The sequence below is a fragment of the Chiloscyllium punctatum genome, chromosome 40, assembly GCF_047496795.1.
Source record: "Chiloscyllium punctatum isolate Juve2018m chromosome 40, sChiPun1.3, whole genome shotgun sequence".
Classification (NCBI taxonomy): domain Eukaryota; kingdom Metazoa; phylum Chordata; class Chondrichthyes; order Orectolobiformes; family Hemiscylliidae; genus Chiloscyllium; species Chiloscyllium punctatum.
The window spans coordinates 35323928-35342945 of NC_092778.1; the positions used below are offsets into that span (position 1 = coordinate 35323928).

A 19018-nucleotide genomic window follows, 5' to 3' on the forward strand; every position below is an offset into this window, starting at 1 on the left:
GGGATGTAACAATTCACATTGTGTGATTTTAAAAAAAATTGACACAGGCTAGTGAAGGAAGGAGACAAAAAGAGAAATTTGCATTGATATAACAATATTCATAACCGTCAAACATCGCAAAACATATTACAGCCATTTTAAGTGCAGTCACTATTATGATGCAGGAATTCTTGTAAACCAATTTGAGCATAAAAAGTTCCCACAAGCAGCACTGATTTTTTTTTTGCCATCCACCTGACAGGGCAGACAAAGCCTTAGTCTAATGCCTCATCTGAAAGAGAAGGCATCTTATTCTCTAGCTCAAAACTGACCACTAAATTTCTTTTGCAAATGTCAGACCTGAAAAGTGTATCTGGACACAAACATAAAAGCAAAGTTCTACTAATGCTCGAAATTTGAAATATACATAGAAAATGTGGGAACATTTGACACATCAGGCTGCATCTGTGTTGAGAAAGAGTTAACATTTTATGTTAATGACCCATCAGATCCTTCACTGGAACTGTTCTAAAGATGGGTCATCAGACTGTAAATGCTAACTCTGCTCTCTCTCCATAGATGCTGAATTTCTTGCTGCAGATTCTGTTTTTGTTTCATAGACAGGGTCTTGTTGCCTTTGGACGTGGACTCCTTTGGAATCTGAGGGTTTGTAAATGACGCTGGTCATTTGTACAATCACCAACAAGCTTTCAACTTCTGATCTTATAGTGGAGGAAAGGTTATTGATGAAGCAGCCAAACATGGTTGGGCACAGAACACCACCTGAGGAACTACTGCACAAATGCTCTGGAGCTAAGACTGCTGACCACTGACAACAACAATCTCCTTTGTATCAGGCTTGAACAAGCAAAGAGTCTTTCTCCCGTGACGTCAATTGACTAAATTTTCCAATATTTCCTCTGTCAAATGCAGCTTTGAGGTCAAGGGTAGTCACGCTTAATTTGCCTCTGGAGTTTAGCCAATGTTTGAACCAAGGTCAAGAGCTGAGTAACACTGGCAGAATACAAACTAAGCATCAATAAGCATGTTTTGCTTGGCAGGTTACACTTATAGAGCCATAGAGATGTACAGCATGGAAACAGACCCTTCGGTCCAACTGTCCATGCCGACCAGATATCCTAACTCAATGTAGTCCCACCTGCCAGTACCCAGCCCACATCCCTCCAAACCCTTCCTATTCATATACCCATTCAAATGCCTTTTAAATGTTGCAATTGTACCAGCCTCCACCACTTGCTCTGGCAGCTCATTCCATACATGTACCACCCTCTGTGTGGAAAACTTTGCCCCTTAGGTCTCTCTCATATCTTTCCCCTCTCACCCTAAACCTATGCCCTCTAGTTCTGGACTCCCCCACCCCAGGGAAAAGACTTTGTCTATTTATCCTATCCATGCCCCTCATGATATTGTAAATATCTATAAGGTCACCCCTCAGCCTCCGACGCTCTAGGCAAAACAGCCCCTGCCTGTTCAGCCTCTCCGTATAGCTCAAATCCTCCAACTCTGGCAACATACCCTTTCAAGTTTCACAACATTTTTCCAATAGGAAGGAAACCAGAATTGCATGCAATATTCTAAGAGTGGCTTAACTAATGTCTTTTCAGCTGCAACATGAAGTCCCAACTCCTGTACTCAATACTCTGACCAATAAAAGAAAGCATACCAAACGCCTGCTTCACTATCCTATCTACCTGTGACTCCACTTTCAAAGACCTATGAACCTGCACTCCAAGGTCTCTCTGTTCAGCAACACTCCCTAGGACCTTACCTGCTAAGATTTGCTTTCCCAAAATGCAGCACCTCGCTTTTATCTGAATTAAACTCCATCTGCTCCTTCTCAGCCCATTGGCCCATCTGGTCGAGATACGGTTGTAATCTGAGGTAACCTTCTTTGCTGTCCACTGCACCTCCAATTTTGGTGTCATCTGCAAACTTACTAACTGTGTACCTCTTATGCTCACATCCAAGTCATTTATGTAAATGACAAAAAGTAGAGGACCCAGCACCAACCCTTGTGGCACTCCACTGGTCACAGGCCTTCAGTCTCAAAAACAACCCTCCACCCTCAAAAACAACCTTCCACACTGCCCTCTGTCTTCTACCTTTGAGCCAGTTCTGTATCCAAATTGCTAGTTCTCCCTGTATTCCATGAGATCTAACCTTGCTAACCAGTCTCCCATGGGGAACCTTGTCGAATGCCTTACAGAAGTCCATATAGATCACATCTACCGCTCTGCCCTCGTCAATCTTCTTTGTTTCTTCAAAAAACTCAAATCAAGTTTGTGAGACATGATTTCCCACACACAAAGCCATGTTGACTATCCCTAATCAGTCCTTGCCTTTCCAAATACATGTACATCTTGTTCCTCCGGATTCCCTCCAACAACTTGCCCACAGGATCACTGGTCTACTTACCAGTGACCCCTTACCACCCTTCTTAAACTGTGGCACCACATTAGCCACAGTTAGTCTTCCGGCACCTCATCTGTGACTATTGATGATACAAATATCTCAGCAAGAGGCCCAGCAATCACTTCTCTAGCTTCCCACAGAGTTCTAGGGTACACCTGATCAGGTTCTGAGGATGTATCCACCTTTGTGTTTCAAGACAATCCAGCACTTCCTCCTCTGTAATATGGACATTTTGCAAGGTGTCACCATCCAGTTCCCTATATTCTAGATCTTCCATATCCTTTTCCACAGTAAATACTGATGCAAAATACTTGTTTAGTATCTCCCCCATTTTCCATGGCTCCACTCAAAGGCTGCCTTGCTGAACTTTAAGGGGCCCTATTCTCTCCATAGTTACCCTTTTGTCCTGAATATATTTGTAAAAATCTTTTGGATTCTCCTTAACTCTATTATCCAAAGCTATTTCATATCCCCTTTCTGTCCTCCTGATTTCCCTCTTAAGTACATTCCTACTTCCTTTATACCCTTCTAAGGATTCACTCAATCTATCCTGTCTATACCTGGCATATGCTTCCTTCTTTTTCTTAATCAAACCCTCAATTTCTTTAGTCATCCAGCATTCCCTATACTTACCAGCCCTTCCTTTCACCCTGACAGGAATATACTTTCTCTGGATTCTCATTATCTCATTTCTGAAGGCTTCCCATTTTCCAGCCGTCCCTTTACCTGTGAACATCTGCCCCCAATCAGCTTTCAATAGTTCTTGCCTATTACCGTCAAAATTGGCTTATCTCCAATTTAGAATATCAACTTCTAGATCTGGTCTTTCCTTTTCCATTTTAAATCTAATGGAATTATGGTTGCTGGCCCCAAAGTGCTCCCCCACTGACACCTCAGTCACCTGCCCTGCCTTACTTCCCAAGACTGGGTCAAGTTTTGCACCTTCTCTAGTAGGTACATCCACATACTGAATCAGAAAATTTTCTTGTACACACTTTACAAATTCCTCTCTATCTAAACCTTTAACACTATGGCAGTCCCAGTCAATGTTTAGAAAGTTAAAATCCCCTACCATAACCACCTTATTATTCTTCAGATAGCTGAGATCTCCTTACAAGTTTGTTTCTCAATTTCCCTCTGACTATTGGGGGGTCTATAATGCAATCCCAATAAGGTGATCATCTCTTTCTTATTTCTCAGTTCCAACCAAATAACTTCCCTGGATGTATTTCCGGGAATATCCTCCCTCCGCACAGCTGTAATGCTATCCCTTATCAAAAATGCCACCCTTTCCTTCCTGTAGCATTTGTATCCTGGAACATTAAGCTGCCAGGCCTTCTATCACTTTACTGGTGATCAAGAGTAGACTGATGGAGCAGTAATTGGCTGGGTTAGATTTGTCCAGAATGTTGTGCATACACGAGTGGGCAATTTTCTGCATTGTTGGTTAGACACCAGTGCTGTAGTTGTTCTGGGTAGGGCCCTGGCAAGTTCTGGAGCACAGGTCGTTATGATTAAAATGCTTGGAATATTGTCACACCTCCTAGCCCTTCCAGTATCCACCCTCTCAAACCAGTTCTTGATGTCACGTGGATTAAATTGACTTGTTTGAAAACTGGCATTTGTAATGCGGGCAACCTTCAGAGGAAGCCATTTATCAGCGAGGAAGCATCAGTGCTGCAGAGCAGACTTCCACATCTCTTTCTCTCTCTTTCTCCCCCCCCCCCCCCCCCCAAAATCAAAATCAATTGTATGGCAATATTTGTAGCACCTTCACCTCCAATAACGAGTTTAGTTGTCCACTAGTTGGATGCGGCAGAACTGTAGATCCTAGATCTGATTTTTTTGGTTGTGGATTGTTTGGCCTGTCATACTGTTTGTTATCACAAATAGTCCTGTTTTGTTGCATCAGAAAATTGACCTTTCATTTTTAGGTCTGCCTAGTGCTATTTCTGGCATTCCTTCTGTATTCTGCCCAGAGATGAGGAGGTTATCCCACGAGGAGAAGTTGAGCCATCTGGGACTGTACTCAGTAGAATTTAGAAGAATCAGAGGAGATCTTACAGGAACATTTAAAATTATGAAAGGGATTGATAAGATAGAGGTCGGCAAGTTGTTTCTGCTGGTGGGTGAGACTAGGACAAGGGGACATGACCTCAAAATTAGGGGGAGTAGATTTAGGGCAGAGATGAGGAGGAACTGCTTTTCCCAGAGAGTAGTGAATCTATGGATTTCTCTGCCCAAGGAAGCAGTAGAGGCAGTTTAATTAAATCTATTCAAGAATGGCCACTTCCTGCTTCTATTACTATGAAACTCTTCTTTGAACTAGTATTGATCCCTTGTTTGATGGTAATGGTTGAGTGGGGAGGTATCCACGGTTAAGAGGTTGCACGTTGTTGAAATACAGTTCTGCTGGGGTGTGCAGTGCCTCCTATAGGCCAAGTATTGATTTGATAGATCTATTCAAAGTCTCAGGTATTTAGCAAGGTAACAGTGCCACACAACACGATGGAGGGTAACCTTATTGTCTCCACAAGAACAATGTGATGGTCACCCTAATCAATACTGTCAAACACAGATGCATTTGTGTGATGTAAATTGGTGAGGTTGAAGTCTAGTGTGTTTTGTCTCTTGTTGGGCTTGTGGCATGTGGTCATAGAGCCAATCTTGTAGCTTTGGCCTTTAGGACTGTAACAGCTCGGTGTATTGAGGTCACCCACCCTGTGTCCTTGACACCCTCAGTACTGCCAAATGGTGCTCAATGTGGAGACGTACTGATTTATCAGCGAGGAAGCATAGTTGCTATAGCAAGATTTTTTTTATCCATGTTTGACATGATGCCATGCTCATGGTGCCTGGAGTCAATTTGGAGAATTCCCAGGGCATCTCTTTTCCAAATATATATATCACAATGCCACCATCTCTGCTGTATCTGTACTGCATTGGGAAGATATGCCCAGTGATGGTGGGAGTGTTGCCTTCAACATTGAGTGAAAGGTTCCGCAAAGTTGTTAATTGAATAATATAAATTATATTTTAATTTGAATATTTATGAACCAGTGCTTACAATGGCAGGTGTGCAGAAATTAAACTGTTTCAAATTATGTTTGTGTTGAGATGAGTGGGCTTCATAATGCTCTATGCTAACATTCTCCCATCCTGTAGGACATGTTTTGGCATGCTTGCGTTCCTTACGTGGCACAAGATCAGAATGGGTTTACAGGTCTTGTGCTAGGCTATTACACTAAAGCTTCCTATTTGGTGTTGTGCCTACCTAAGATTACTCAATAAGTGTCCCTATTTAAGTTCCAATTTAATTTTATTCTTAGGATGTGAGCAACACAGACAAGCCATATTTTACTGCCAATCCCTAGTTCAGAGTAGAAATGAATAGAACTGCGGCAATACATGGACTTGGACACAGGGTAATGGTTCCCCTTCCATGCAGAATTAATAATGAACCAGCTGAGGTTTTGCAGTGGTCGTAGCTTTTGGGGCCATTAACTGGTACTACAAATGTCAGATCAAGTACTGTTGCAGAGTCAAATCGTTGTGGGTTCAAGTTCTACTCGGCAGATTTAAACACGCCATAATTTAAATTAGAGCTTTAGTAAAGTATTAAGGAAGTCAGCAGTGTCAGATTGACACTAAAAACGTAAAAGCAGGAGTAAAACAGTGCCTTTACTGTTGAGAAGAACCTTGCCGTTGATATTGAAGCATGTAAATGAGTACTTGAATCTGTGTTTTCTGCACTAATTTTTCTGTATGTGATAACTATTTTATTTGTTTCAATGCAGGTTGTGTTGGCACGTGAGCAAGCAACTGGCAAAGAATATGCAAGTAAGTAACAAATTTTTATGGTGGTTTGAGCTGTCAACCCCATCATGTGTCTCACAATTGGAATCATCTTGGGAAAACTGCTTTTCAACTTACGTTGGCTATAAATCCCAAATCCTGTTCAGATTGTTTTGCTATAATGCAACAGTTGTGTTTCTGTGTGATTTCGGGCTGTGGAAAACTGCGCTATGGAAAATTGGGCTGTAGAAGATTGCTAATAGAAAATCACTATCCCCATTCAGTGGGAAGTTTGTGTTATCCAAACAATGCCCACAATTCATCTATCGCGTTATAACCAATTCACACTGGCAAAATGCACACTTTAGCAGAATGACTTGTACACATTTAGATGGCGATGTTGTGGGATTACACTGAGGCATAGGATGATGGAAATTGGATTTGGCTACACTGCTGACTTCTAGACCTTTGCCACAACAAACATCTGATACTTATGTTCTTTCTCGTGTGCTACACATCCACCCATCCCTGAGGTCAGAAGCAATTTAAGGGTAGAGTGGGAAAGACTGCCATGTTCCCAAGTCATAGCAATTAGTTAACAGCAATGTTTCCAGAAACATGTGAACAGGTTGAAAAGCCTTGGGTCAACACAGTGAGACAGAGGGAGTATAACCAGAAACTTGTTTGTTCCATTTTATTTAGTTGGAAGATGCCAAAGCAAAGGACTGCCATGTGTTAATATGTTGTAGTTCCTGATTGGTCTAAATTGAACAGGAAGTTAAGTCCATACGTATTTCTGATTGCAACAGACCAGCTGGAGTTGGCAGATAGAGTCATAGAGATGTACAGCATGGAAACAGACCCTTCGGTCCAACATGTCCATGCCGACCAGATATCCCAACCCTGTCTAGTCCCACCAGCCAGCACCCGGCCCATATGTTGTTAGGCAAGGAACCAACCAGTTATTGCTGGACGGATGCCTTCTTGATCTACGTACTAATAATTGCTTTGGCTTTCCTTATGCCTGTCCTATGATTCCAGTGGAAAAATGTGTTTCAGAATAATAAAAGAAGATTGGATTGAATTGAGCTTAAAGGCATGTATACAGGCACTATTGACAGTTATTGTTTTTAAAAGCTATGTACTGCTGATTTTCAGCAGAAGTAGAAAACTTGATTGATCTTTTTCCAATTAACATGTACAGCTTCAGTGAGGCAATTCCTTTGTCTTGCAGTTAAAATTCTGGAGAAACGTCATATTATTAAGGAGAATAAGGTACCGTACGTTACTCGAGAAAGGGATATCATGTCTCGCCTGGATCACCCCTTTTTTGTAAAACTCTACTTCACTTTTCAGGATGATGAAAAACTCTGTATCCTTTTGTTTTGTGGTGTCCCAATCATTGTTTAAAATTAAATACAAGGGAGCCATGTAGTTGTTGCTTGAATTTAACAGAACTGTGTTGTATAAATTTTAAATTATTCTATAAAATAAGTTACAAGGACACAAAGAAATTATTTTTAAAAATTACTTTGCAAGATGTTTTTCAACTTTGCAGTCTGTGCATATTAGCATACAATTTGTTCCTTAACTTCGATGCAGATTTTGGCCTTAGTTATGCTAAAAATGGGGAGCTACTTAAGTACATTCGTAAGCAAGGCTCATTTGATGAGAACTGTACACGATTTTATTCTGCTGAAATTGTTTCAGCACTGGAATACTTACATGAGATTGGGATCATACACAGGTGAGGAATTTTAATATTGTTTTCATATTAGTACAAAAATAAGTTTTCTGGTGGCTTTCAATTAAACTATTCAGACCACAAAAGTCTGTTCCACTTGCCAGTCTGTGCTATGTTAACAGCAGTAGAACTAGTACAGGTAACTTTGGACCAGGAGAGCCTTTGAGCCTAATCGCTTTTGGGCAATTCCTACCCGAGGGTGCATCAGTGTGGAAGACAATGACGTTTGCCATCAACTGTCAACCTCTAAAACAAGCAAAAGCATCTAACACCCAATTTACACTTCCATATTTGTAATGGCACTGTAAACTGGGTTCCACCACACTAACTCTGTATATTGATGCATCAAGGAGGAAGTGAGGATTGCAGATGCTGGAAATCAAAGATGAGAGTATGATGCTGGAAAAGCACAGCAAGTCAGACAGCATCTGAGGAGCAGGAGAATGGACGTTTAGACATAAGACCTTCATCAGGATTGATGATAATTAGGAAGACCTTATACCCGAAACGTCAATTCTCCTGCTCCTCAGATGCTGCCTGACCTGCTGTGCTTTTCCAGCACCCCACACTCAATACTGATGCATCAGTTCAACTGAAAACCTGGTTCCAAACCCTGATTGTAAAATGTGCATGCATACAAGCTGAATAAAGTCAAAGATTAAGGTACTTGACTGCAAAAAGAATTTGAATATCTCAAGATAAGTTGCAATGAAAGACTAAAGACAGAATGCAAAGAGAAAATAGATAATGTACACACCAGACATTGTCACAGTGTAAAGACAACTAACAAAGTTTGAAGCTTCTTGGGTGAGTAATGGAATTTAACTAAGGATCTGATTCATGTGACAAATGCAGAGCTTGTAATATAATAGAAAATTGATGACTGCAGGGAGGAAGGTGAGAAAAGCCAGGAGAAGACATAGAGTGACAGGTAATAAGGAAAGTAGTAAAGAATGTCATCAACACGTTGAAACACGTTAATACATCAGGCATGAGAAAGTAAATCTGGTAGAAGATGACCAAATGATGATATACTTGAAATTATGCTTTGGATTTCACAAGAATATGTCGTGGAATTGAAAAGATAGAGGAGTGTTATGTGAGCATTATTAGAATGGTGAGAGAACACACTGAAAATACCACTCCTGGTGTTCCTGCAAAATTTGGCAGATGCTGGAAAACAAACAAAAACAGAATATCCTCGAAATACTGAGGTTAGGAAGCATCTGTGGCGAGAGAGAGTCTTAACCTTTCAGGTCTTATACACTTAATGGTAAGGTCCTAGGCAGTGTTGCTGAACAGAGAGACCTTGGAGTACAGGCGCATAGCTCCTTAAAAGTGGAGTCGCAGGTAGTTGGATAGTGAAGAAGGCATTTATTTTGCTTTCTTTTATTGGTCAGAGTATTGAGTACAGGAGTTGGGATGTCATGTTGCGGCTGTACAGGACATTGGTTAGGCCACTGTTAGAATATTGCGTGCAATTCTGGTCTCCTTCCTATCGGAAAGATGTTGTGAAATTTGAAAGGATTCAGAAAAGATTTAAAGGATGTTGCCAGGGTTGGAGGATTTGAGCTATAGGGAGAGGCTTTACAGGCTGGGACTGTTTCCCTGGAGCGTGGAGGCTGAGGGGTGACCTTATAGGGGTTTACAAAATCATGAGGGGCATGGATAGGATAAATAGACAAAGTCTTTTACCTGGGGTGTGGGAGCCCAGAACTAGAGGGCATAGGTTTAGGGTGAGAGGGGAAAGATATGAGAGAGACCTGAGGGGCAACGTTTTCACACAGAGGGTGGTACGTGTATGGAATGAGCTGCCAGAGGAAGTGGAGGAGGCTGGTACAATTGCAACATTTTAAAAGGCATTTAGATGGGTATATGAATAGGAAGGGTTTGGAGGGATATGGGCTAGGTGCTGACAGGTGGGACTAGATTGGGTTACATATCTGGTCGGCATGGACAGGTTAGACCGAAGGGTCTGTTTTCATGCTGTACATCTCTATGACTCTGAGGTCTGTGACCTTTGTCAGACTGAACAAAGTGTCAGAACATACTTTAAGCAATCATGCTGGGAGAAGATGGAGAGAAGAAAAAATCATCTTTCTCTTGCAGTGAAAGGCAGTAGAAATTAACGAGAGAAAGTCATGGTAGTGCAAGGCAAAATATGATAGTAAAGAAACAATTATAAAACAAACTTGTTCCAAATGAACTGTAGATAACAGAAGGGGCAGCTACTGCATGAATAGGTAGTGGTTATAATCTGAAACTGTTGAACTCGATATTGAGTCTGGAAGACTACGAAGTGCTTAATTGAAAGATAAAGTGCTGTTACTCAAACTTCTGTTGAGGTTCATTGGAACAATGTATGAATCTGAGGCATATTTCACTATGTTGGTAGTAGGTAGCGAATTAAACTGTTGGATGACTGGATGCTTGGTAAAGCTGGCAGCCTGCTAAATCCCTTCACACAGTGCACTGAAGAGAAAGCAGGTGTTGATAATAATTCTGCTGCTGCTGTTAACAACAATAAAGCTCTCTTTACATATTTTCCCATTGTAACTTTTATCTTGTATCAAAAATCTATTTTGTCATTAATGTCTCTTTTACATTATCACAGAAGTTCACTTTTTGTTTCTTTCTAATTTTTTTGTCTCGTACACACGCTTTCTCACACCCTTCCCTCCTTTCCTCTCCCATAATAAAGCTGCCTTTCCTGCATCTACATTTGTTTCAAATCTGTTAAATTGCTAACATTTCCAGTCATATTACCTCAAGAATTAACCGAGACTGAGGAGACCAGAAAGAGAAGCATATTTTGAGGCAAGGTTCACATCTTATACCTTGCCCCAGTCATAAACTGAGTTGTGAAATCACTTAGCCTTATCCCTTTCTACTTCCACTATTTAGCTATGAGCTATGAGTTGTAGCTTCACCAAAATTTGACTAGGTATACCTGGTGCTGAACTTGATATTGACTTCTACACCCTTCTTTTAACCAGGCTTAATCCCCTGGCTTGATGGAAATGGTAGTGTGTAGGATATGCCAGGTTACAGTTTGGTTGCATACAATACTGCAGCTGCAAATGACCCACAATGTCTCATTATTGCTGAGTTTTGAGTTGCTAGATCTGTTCAAAATCTATCCCATTTAGTAGAATGATATAGCCACACAGCACACTAGAAGGTATACTCAATGTGAAAATTGCACTTTGTTTCCAGTTCGCTGCTCCTGTTAGTACTATCACAGCCAGCTTCTTACGCAGTAGGTAAGGTTTTGCCTCTTGGTACTTCCTTTACCACCTACTGCAGATCCTGTCCAACAGCTGTTATGGAAATTTTTTATTTAAATCTGCATTTTCTTAGATAAAATATGAGGAAATAAAGAGTTTTCACATTTGTGCAGCCCAGCTAAAGTACATTCTTACTTTATGGACCTTATCGTTCACATTCTAACAAGCTTCCATTGTGTTGACTTCAGTTTTATTGATGGTGGTTCTACTGAACTGCTGTTGGAAGTTCCTACCCAGAATCCTTTTTATGTCCTTGCCATTCTCAGTACATCCAGTTGGTATTCAGCATTGAGGGATACTGATTCATCAGCTGAAGAAGTTGACATGGTAATCAGTAGGTGAATTCCTTGCCCATGTTTGATCTGATGCCATGAGATTTCATGGGGTTTAATGTTGAGGACTCCCTCTTTGACTGCTTAGTCAGAGATACTGCTATTTGTGGTGGGTCTATCCTGCTGATGGAACGTACCCCAGTGATGTGATGCTTGAGGTTTTATCTGTAAAGTATAATTTTTGGGTCTAACTATATACTTGCCTGTAGCTAAACTAGGCTGTGGTATAGCTCTTCCAGTAGTGCAAATGTCCAGATGTTAGTGAGAAAGAAAGTGCAGGGTTGAATGGACGGAGTGTGCCATTCTCACTTTGATGATATGATCTGTCCAGTTTTGTCCCTTTTTAGATTTTAACTGAGTGGTTTACTATACCATTTCAGGTGGCATTTGAGTCATCTGCAGTCATACCTAGGTGAACCAGGATGGCAGATTTCTTCCCTGAATGGCAGTGAACCAAATCATTTTTCATTACAATCAACACTTAATTCAAATAGCTAGATTTTAATTCCAGATTTATTTATTAATTCAATTTAAATTGCTACATGATTTGAACCCTGAGCCTCTCAGTTACTGGCCAGTGACATTGCCCCTATGCCAATGCCTCCACTACATTGATAAAAGAAGCTATGGCAGCATTGAAACCTTTCTCGTGCAGTGAGTGGATAGGATTTTGAAATCACTACCTGAGGGGGAGTAGTGGAAGCAAGTTAAGTCAAGTCATTCAAGAGGAAATTGGACTATTATCTGGAAAGGAAATGTGCAGAACTATGGGAAGGAAGGCTCGAAGCAGCAATAGATAAATTATTGTTTCAGAGAGATGATGGGCCAAATGACAACGTCCTTTGCTGTAAATATTCTATTGGTTATTTGTACTTTAATCTGTTTTTAAATTATTACAGGGACCTTAAACCAGAGAATATCTTGCTGAGCGAGGACATGCACATACGGATTACAGATTTTGGAACAGCAAAAGTATTATCTTCAGATAGTACGCAAGGTGCAGAATTAACCCTTTCCTGTCCATCAACCTTTTGGGTGGAAAATTCATATGCAAATAAAAAAGAATGACCATACAAGTCCTGGGGAGTACGTACCCAGTGTTAGCACTCTGCACTGAGCTACAGCACAGTTTCAGTGCTGTGCTTAACTCCGTAAGCTGCTACATTTCTGAAGTCAATCTGTTCCTATGAGAATTGACGAGGAGCAACATGAGTACAAATCTCTTATGGTATTTTGACAATGGGAACTGCCTTTGTAATATTTGTGCTCCTACTTTTGTTTAAGCCTGTCTAATTTCATTTGTTGTCGATTTGAATTTAGAACACTGGGGTAAGAGTACGGGATGCAGTGAACGAGTGTGCTGTTTGCTCTGTAAGCATGTTTCACATTGTCTTGTTTTGGTATTGCAGCGCGAGCAAATTCTTTTGTTGGAACAGCGCAATATGTTTCACCAGAGCTTCTGACAGAGAAGTCAGCTTGTAAAAGGTAATGTTATAGATTATCTTGTCACTGATTCTTCTCTATAAGCTTGGAATCTTGCAGTAATTTCCCTTACATCACTTGGATTACGGTGATAATTACATCATACATTTTCTACAGCTGCTGATTACCTTTTGGTATTGCACCCTAATAGCGTATTATTTGAATGTGGCCTTCAACCAAGCATCTCAGCTTTGGAAACACCACAACTGGTCCCAAATCAGTAATAGGAGAGATTGGTTAAATACTTTATTGCTATTGGGAGCATTTGTGTTCCTCCCTTCTGACAGTGATTTGTTGTGAACGTGTACTGTTGTCACTGGGTGTCTAAGACTGGACACTTCCCACTCTACTTCCTTTCTGAAAGAAAACAGTGGATTTGCACTCTTGCTGGTGGGATCAGAAGGGGCAATGCAATGGCCAAGTGGTATTATCACTAAACTATTAATCCAGAAACTCAGCTCATGTTCTGTGGACCTGGTTGCAAATCCTGCCACAGCAAGAATTTGAATTCCGTAAAGATTCTGGAATTCAGGGTGTACTTGATGAACACAAAACCATTGTGTTAATTGTCAGAAAAACCCATCTAAATTCAGTAATGTCCTTTTAGGAAAGGAAATTGCCACACTTACCTGACCTGGCCTACATGTGACTCCAGACCCAATAGGGTCTGCAGATTGAAAGAAGCAAAAATGGCCTTTAGTAGAGTGATATGCTCTTCTCGTCAGATGTGGGAGTTTAGAGAGAGTTTGTAGGATACTGAGGATTATATCTGCAATAAATGCCATTGGTTGCGAATCCTAACCGGTCAAATGGATCGGTTGGAGAGACAGAGGCAATGAGGAATTTACAAGAGCAAGGGGTTGTGATGGATGGCAGTTATAGGAAGGGGGAAAAGTCGCAGATACAGTCACATAGATGGGTTAACTCCATGAAAGGGAAGAGGGATATGCAGTTAGTGCAGGATTCTTCTGTGGCTATCCCCATTTCAAACAAGTATGCTGTTTTGGAAAATGTAGGGGGTGATGGATTCTCAGGGGAACGTAGCACGAACAGCCAAGTTTCTGGTATTGAAACTGGCTCTAATATAATGAGGGGTATGTCGGGTTCCAAGAGATCGATCGTGTTAGGGGACTCTCTAGTCCGAGATGCAGACAGACATTTCTGTGGTCAGCAGCGAAAAATCAGAATGGTGTGTTGCTTCCCTGGTGCCAGGATCAAGAATGCCTCCGAGAGGGTACAGAATGTTCTCAAGGGGGAGGGGGGCCAGCTGGAGATCATTGTACAGATGAATGCATGGCTGAGGAGATGATGTGCGGGAGAAAGATTCACATTTTTGGATCATTGCAAGCTGTTTTGGGGTAGAAGTGACCTGTACAAGAACGATGGATTGCACCTAAATTGGAAGGGGACTAATATACTAGCAGGGAAATTTGCTAGAACTGCTAGACAGGGTTTAAACTAGTAAGGTGGTGGGGTGGGACCTTGGGAGATAGTGAGGAAAGAGATCAATCTGAGGCTGGTACAGTTGAGAACAAAGGCAAGTCAAACAGTCAGGGCAGGCAGGGACAAAGCAGAGAACAAGGTCAGACTAATAAATTAAACTGCATTTATTTCAATGTATGAGGCCTAACAGGGAAGGCAGATGAACTCAGGGCATGGTTAGGAATATGGGACTGGGAAATCATAGCAATTACAGAAACGTGACTCCGGGATGGACAGGACTGGCAGCTTAACATTCCAGGATACAAATGCTACAGGAAGGATAGAAAGGGAGGCAAGAGAGGAGGGGGAGTGGCATTTTTGATAAGGAGTAGCACTACAGCTGTACTGAGCGAGGATATTCTTGGAAATACATCCAGGGACGTTATTTGAGTAGAACTGAGAAATAAGAAAGGGATGATCACCTTATTGGTTGTATTATAGACACCCTAATAGTCAGAGGGTAATTGATAAACAAAGGAGATCTCGATTATCTGTAAGAATAATAGGGTGGTTATGGTAGAGGATTTTTTTTAACTTTCCAAACATAGACTGGAACTGCAATAGTGTTATGGGTTTAGATAGAAAGGAATTTGTTAACTGTATGAACAGTAAAATCTTCTGATTCAGTATGTGGATGTGTCTGCTAGAGAAGGTGCAAAACTTGACCTACTCTTGGGAAATAAGGCAGGGCAGGTGACTGAGGTGTCAGTGGGGGAGCACTTTGGGGCCAGCGACCATAATTCTATTGGTTTTAATATAGTATTGGAAAAGGATAGACCAGATTTAAAAGTCGAAGTTCTAAATTGGAGAAAGGTCAATTTTGATGGTATTAGGCAAGAACTTTCAAAAGCTGACTGGGGACAGATGTTTGCAGGTAAAGGAACAGCTGGAAAATGGGAAGCCTTCAGAAATGAGATAATGAGAGAGTCCAGAGAACGTATATGTTAGGGTGAAAGGAAAGGCTGGTAGGTATAAGGAATGCTGGGTGACTAAAGAAAGTGCAGGTTTGATTAAGAAAAAGAAGGAAGCATATGTTAAGTACGAACAGGTTAGATCTAGTGAATCCTTAGAAGAGTATAAAGGCAGTAGAATAGAAATCAGGAGGGCAAAAAGTTGATAGCTTTGGCAAATAGAGTTCAGGAGAATCCAAAGGGTTTTTGCAAATACGTTAAGGACAAAAGGGTAACGAGCGAGAAAATAAGGCCCCTCAAACACTAGCAAGGCGACCTTTGTGTGCAGCCACAGGAGATGGGGGAGGTACTAAACGAGTATTTTGCATTAGTATTTACTGTTGAAAATGACATGGAAGATATAGCATGTAGGGAAATAGGTGGTGACATCTTGAAAAATGTCCATATTACAGAGGAGGAAGTGATGGATGTCTTGACATGCATAAAATTTGATAAATCCCCAGGACCTGATCAGGTGTACCCTAGAACTCTGTGGAAAGCTAGAGAAGTGATTGCTGGGTCTTTTGCTGAGATATTTGTATCATCAATAGTCACAGATAAGGTGCCAGAAGACTGGAGGTTGGCTAACGTGGTGCTACTGTTTAAGAAAGATGGTAAGGACAAGCCAGGGAACTATAGACCAGTGAGCCTGACATCGGTGGTGGGCATGTTGTTGGAGGGAATCCTGAGGGACAGGATATACATGTATTTGGAAAGGCAAAGATGATTAGGGATAGTCAACCTTGGCTTTGTGTGTGGCAAATCATGTCTCTCAAACTTGAATGAGTGTTTTGAAGAAGTAACAAAGAGGATTGATATGGGCAGAGTGGTAGATGTGATCTACATGGACTTCAGTAAGGCGTTTGACAAGGGAAACTGGTTAGCTAGGTGAGGTCTCGTGGAATAAAGGGAGAATTAGCCATTTGGCTACAGAGGTAGAAGACAGAATGGTGGTGGAGGGTTTTTCAGACTGGAGGTCTGTGACCAGTGAAGTGCCACAAGGATCAGTGGTGAGTCCACTCCTTTTGATTATTTATATGAATGAATTGGATGTGAGTATAAGAGGTATTGTTAGTAAGTTTGCAGATAACACCAAAATTGGAGGAGTAGTGGACACTGAAGAACGTTATCACAGATAACAACGGGATCTTGACGAGATGGGCCAATGGGCTGAGAATCAGTAGATGGAGTTTAAATGTGAGGTGCTACATTTTGGGAAAGCAAATCTTAGCTGGACTTATGCACTTAATGGTAAGGTCCTAGGGAGTTTTGCTGAACAAAGAGACCTTGGAGTGCAGGTTCATAGCTTCTTGAAAATGGAGTCTCCGGTAGATAGGATAGTGAAGAAGCTGTTTGGTATGCTTTCCTTTATTGGTCAGAGTATTGAATACAGGAGTTGAGAGGACATGTTATAGCTGTACAGGATATTGGTTAGGCCACTGTTTGAATATTGCGTGCTATTCTGGTCTCCATCTTATCGGAAAGTTGTTGTGAAACCTGAAAAGGTTCAGAAAAGATTTGCAAGGATATTGCCAGGGCTGGAGGATTTGTGCTATCAGGAGATGTTGAATAGGCTGACGTTGTTTTCCCTGGAGCATTGGAGGCTGAGGGGTGACCTTATAGAGGCTTATAAAATGATGAGGGGCATGGATAGGATAAATAGACAAAGTTTTTTCCCTGGGGTGGGGGAGTCCAGAACTAGAGGGCATAGGTTTAGGGTGAGAGGGGAAAGATATAAAAGAGACCTAAGGGGCAACTTTTTCACGCAGAGGGTGGTGCGTGTATGGAATGAACTGCCAGAGGAAGTCATGGAGGCTAGTACAATTGTGACATTAAAAAGGCATCTGGATGGGTATATGAATAGGAAGGGTTTGGAGGGATATGAGCCAGGTATTGGCAGGTGGGACTGGATTGGGTTGGGATATCTGGTCGGCATGACGAGTTGGACCGAAGGTTCTGTTTCCGTACTGTACATCTATGACTCTCCAGTGCCCTCTGAGCAGTTAGGGATGAGCAATAAATGCTGCTGTAGCCAGTGAAATCCACATCCTGTGAACAAGTTTTTTAAAAATAACTATTTAAATTGAATTACAAACATGAACCCACTACTCTGACTGGGACTTGAGTCCAAATCATTCAATTTATTCACGTAATAGCATTCTTCAACTGTTACACCTGTTACTTGAAGTAAAAATGTAAAACGATGGGTAAATAGACCAGCTACTGGATTGACATTTATTTTTCTAACCCCTGCAGTTCTGACCTCTGGGCTCTTGGCTGTATTATATACCAGCTGGTAGCTGGATTGCCACCATTTAGGGCTGGGTAAGTGCTCAAGCCTATGAGATGAATAGCATAATGTAATAGGGAACTCGGCTCTACAATGTTATTTCTATACTGGCAATTTGATCTATTGCGTTCAAACGTTTCAACATTCAAGTTTGATTTTTTGAAAATTCATTCCTATTAACTTGACTGAGGGTACTCTGAATAAAACTGCTAAGTGTGAGACTTTTAGGTGCTGTAATATACTTTTTGGAAAACTTAATCTTTTCGCTTTGGGCATGAAGTTTTTCCTCCTTCCTTATCTCAGTGTATGATGTGCCATTCCCAATAAACAGTGATGTGGCACAATTAGTGTATTAAATGGGACTGCATCAATAACTGGCCCTCTCTTTGTTTGTTTTTTCCCCTCCCCATCTTTAGTTACAGTTGGAACTTGATGCACATTAAAAAATATTTCCATGGTCCTATGATGAAATTAATTTGGCTACCTGTGAGCTGCCTTGTCACTAAGTTTGAACTTGATTGATTGGAATGGGCTTAAATTTAAAACAAGGATCAAATTTATAAAATAAGCACAACTGTGGATGCTAGAAATCTGAAACTAGGAGTGCTGAAGAAACACCATTCCTGGCAGCATCTGCTGAGAGAAAAACAGTCAATGTTTGACAAGGGTCACTGGACTTAATGTTGACTGTTTTTCTCTCAGCAGATGCTGCCAGACCCACTCTGTTTTTCCAGGGCATTGTGTTTTTGTTGACCAAACTTATACATTTTAATAGACAAATGTGTTTCCAGGTAGCAATATTTACAACTTTTTTGAATCTGGTGCTTACTAAATGTTTTTATTCAGTGGCGTTAAGTACCTTATAAAGTTAAGTAACTTTATAACTTGATAAATTTGCTTATCCTTGTGAATATTTTAGGTGTCTAGATATCTGCTTGATACGATTATTAATCTCTGTGATTATTTTTTCTCTCTATAGCAATGAATATCTCATATTCCAGAAAATCATTAAGCTAGAATATGAATTCCCAGAAAAGTTTTTTCCAAAAGCAAAAGATTTGGTGCAGCAACTTTTGGTAAGTCATTTAATGTCCCTTTTCCTCAGCCAGTGCAGCAACCAAATTCTGACCAACTCCAACAATTTACACTCCTAACGTCTCATTTGAATAACAAATCACAATTCAATAGTATTAAAAATACAGTTGAAAGATAGGATGATAAAGTCAGCTTTTGTAATGGTGTCA

General features: G+C 40.9%; 1 protein-coding gene across 1 annotated transcript in view; it reads left to right on the forward strand.

Moving 5' to 3' along the window:
• LOC140464457 (3-phosphoinositide-dependent protein kinase 1-like) overlaps positions 1-19018 on the forward strand; it is a 77651-nt gene that overhangs the window by 41672 nt on the left and 16961 nt on the right. The window contains exons 3-9 of the mRNA XM_072559525.1: positions 6210-6252; positions 7442-7579; positions 7810-7954; positions 12470-12567; positions 12980-13055; positions 17741-17809; positions 18754-18850. Of these exons, the coding sequence (XP_072415626.1) occupies positions 6210-6252; positions 7442-7579; positions 7810-7954; positions 12470-12567; positions 12980-13055; positions 17741-17809; positions 18754-18850 (666 nt within the window). The remainder of the gene's footprint in view (positions 1-6209; positions 6253-7441; positions 7580-7809; positions 7955-12469; positions 12568-12979; positions 13056-17740; positions 17810-18753; positions 18851-19018) is intronic.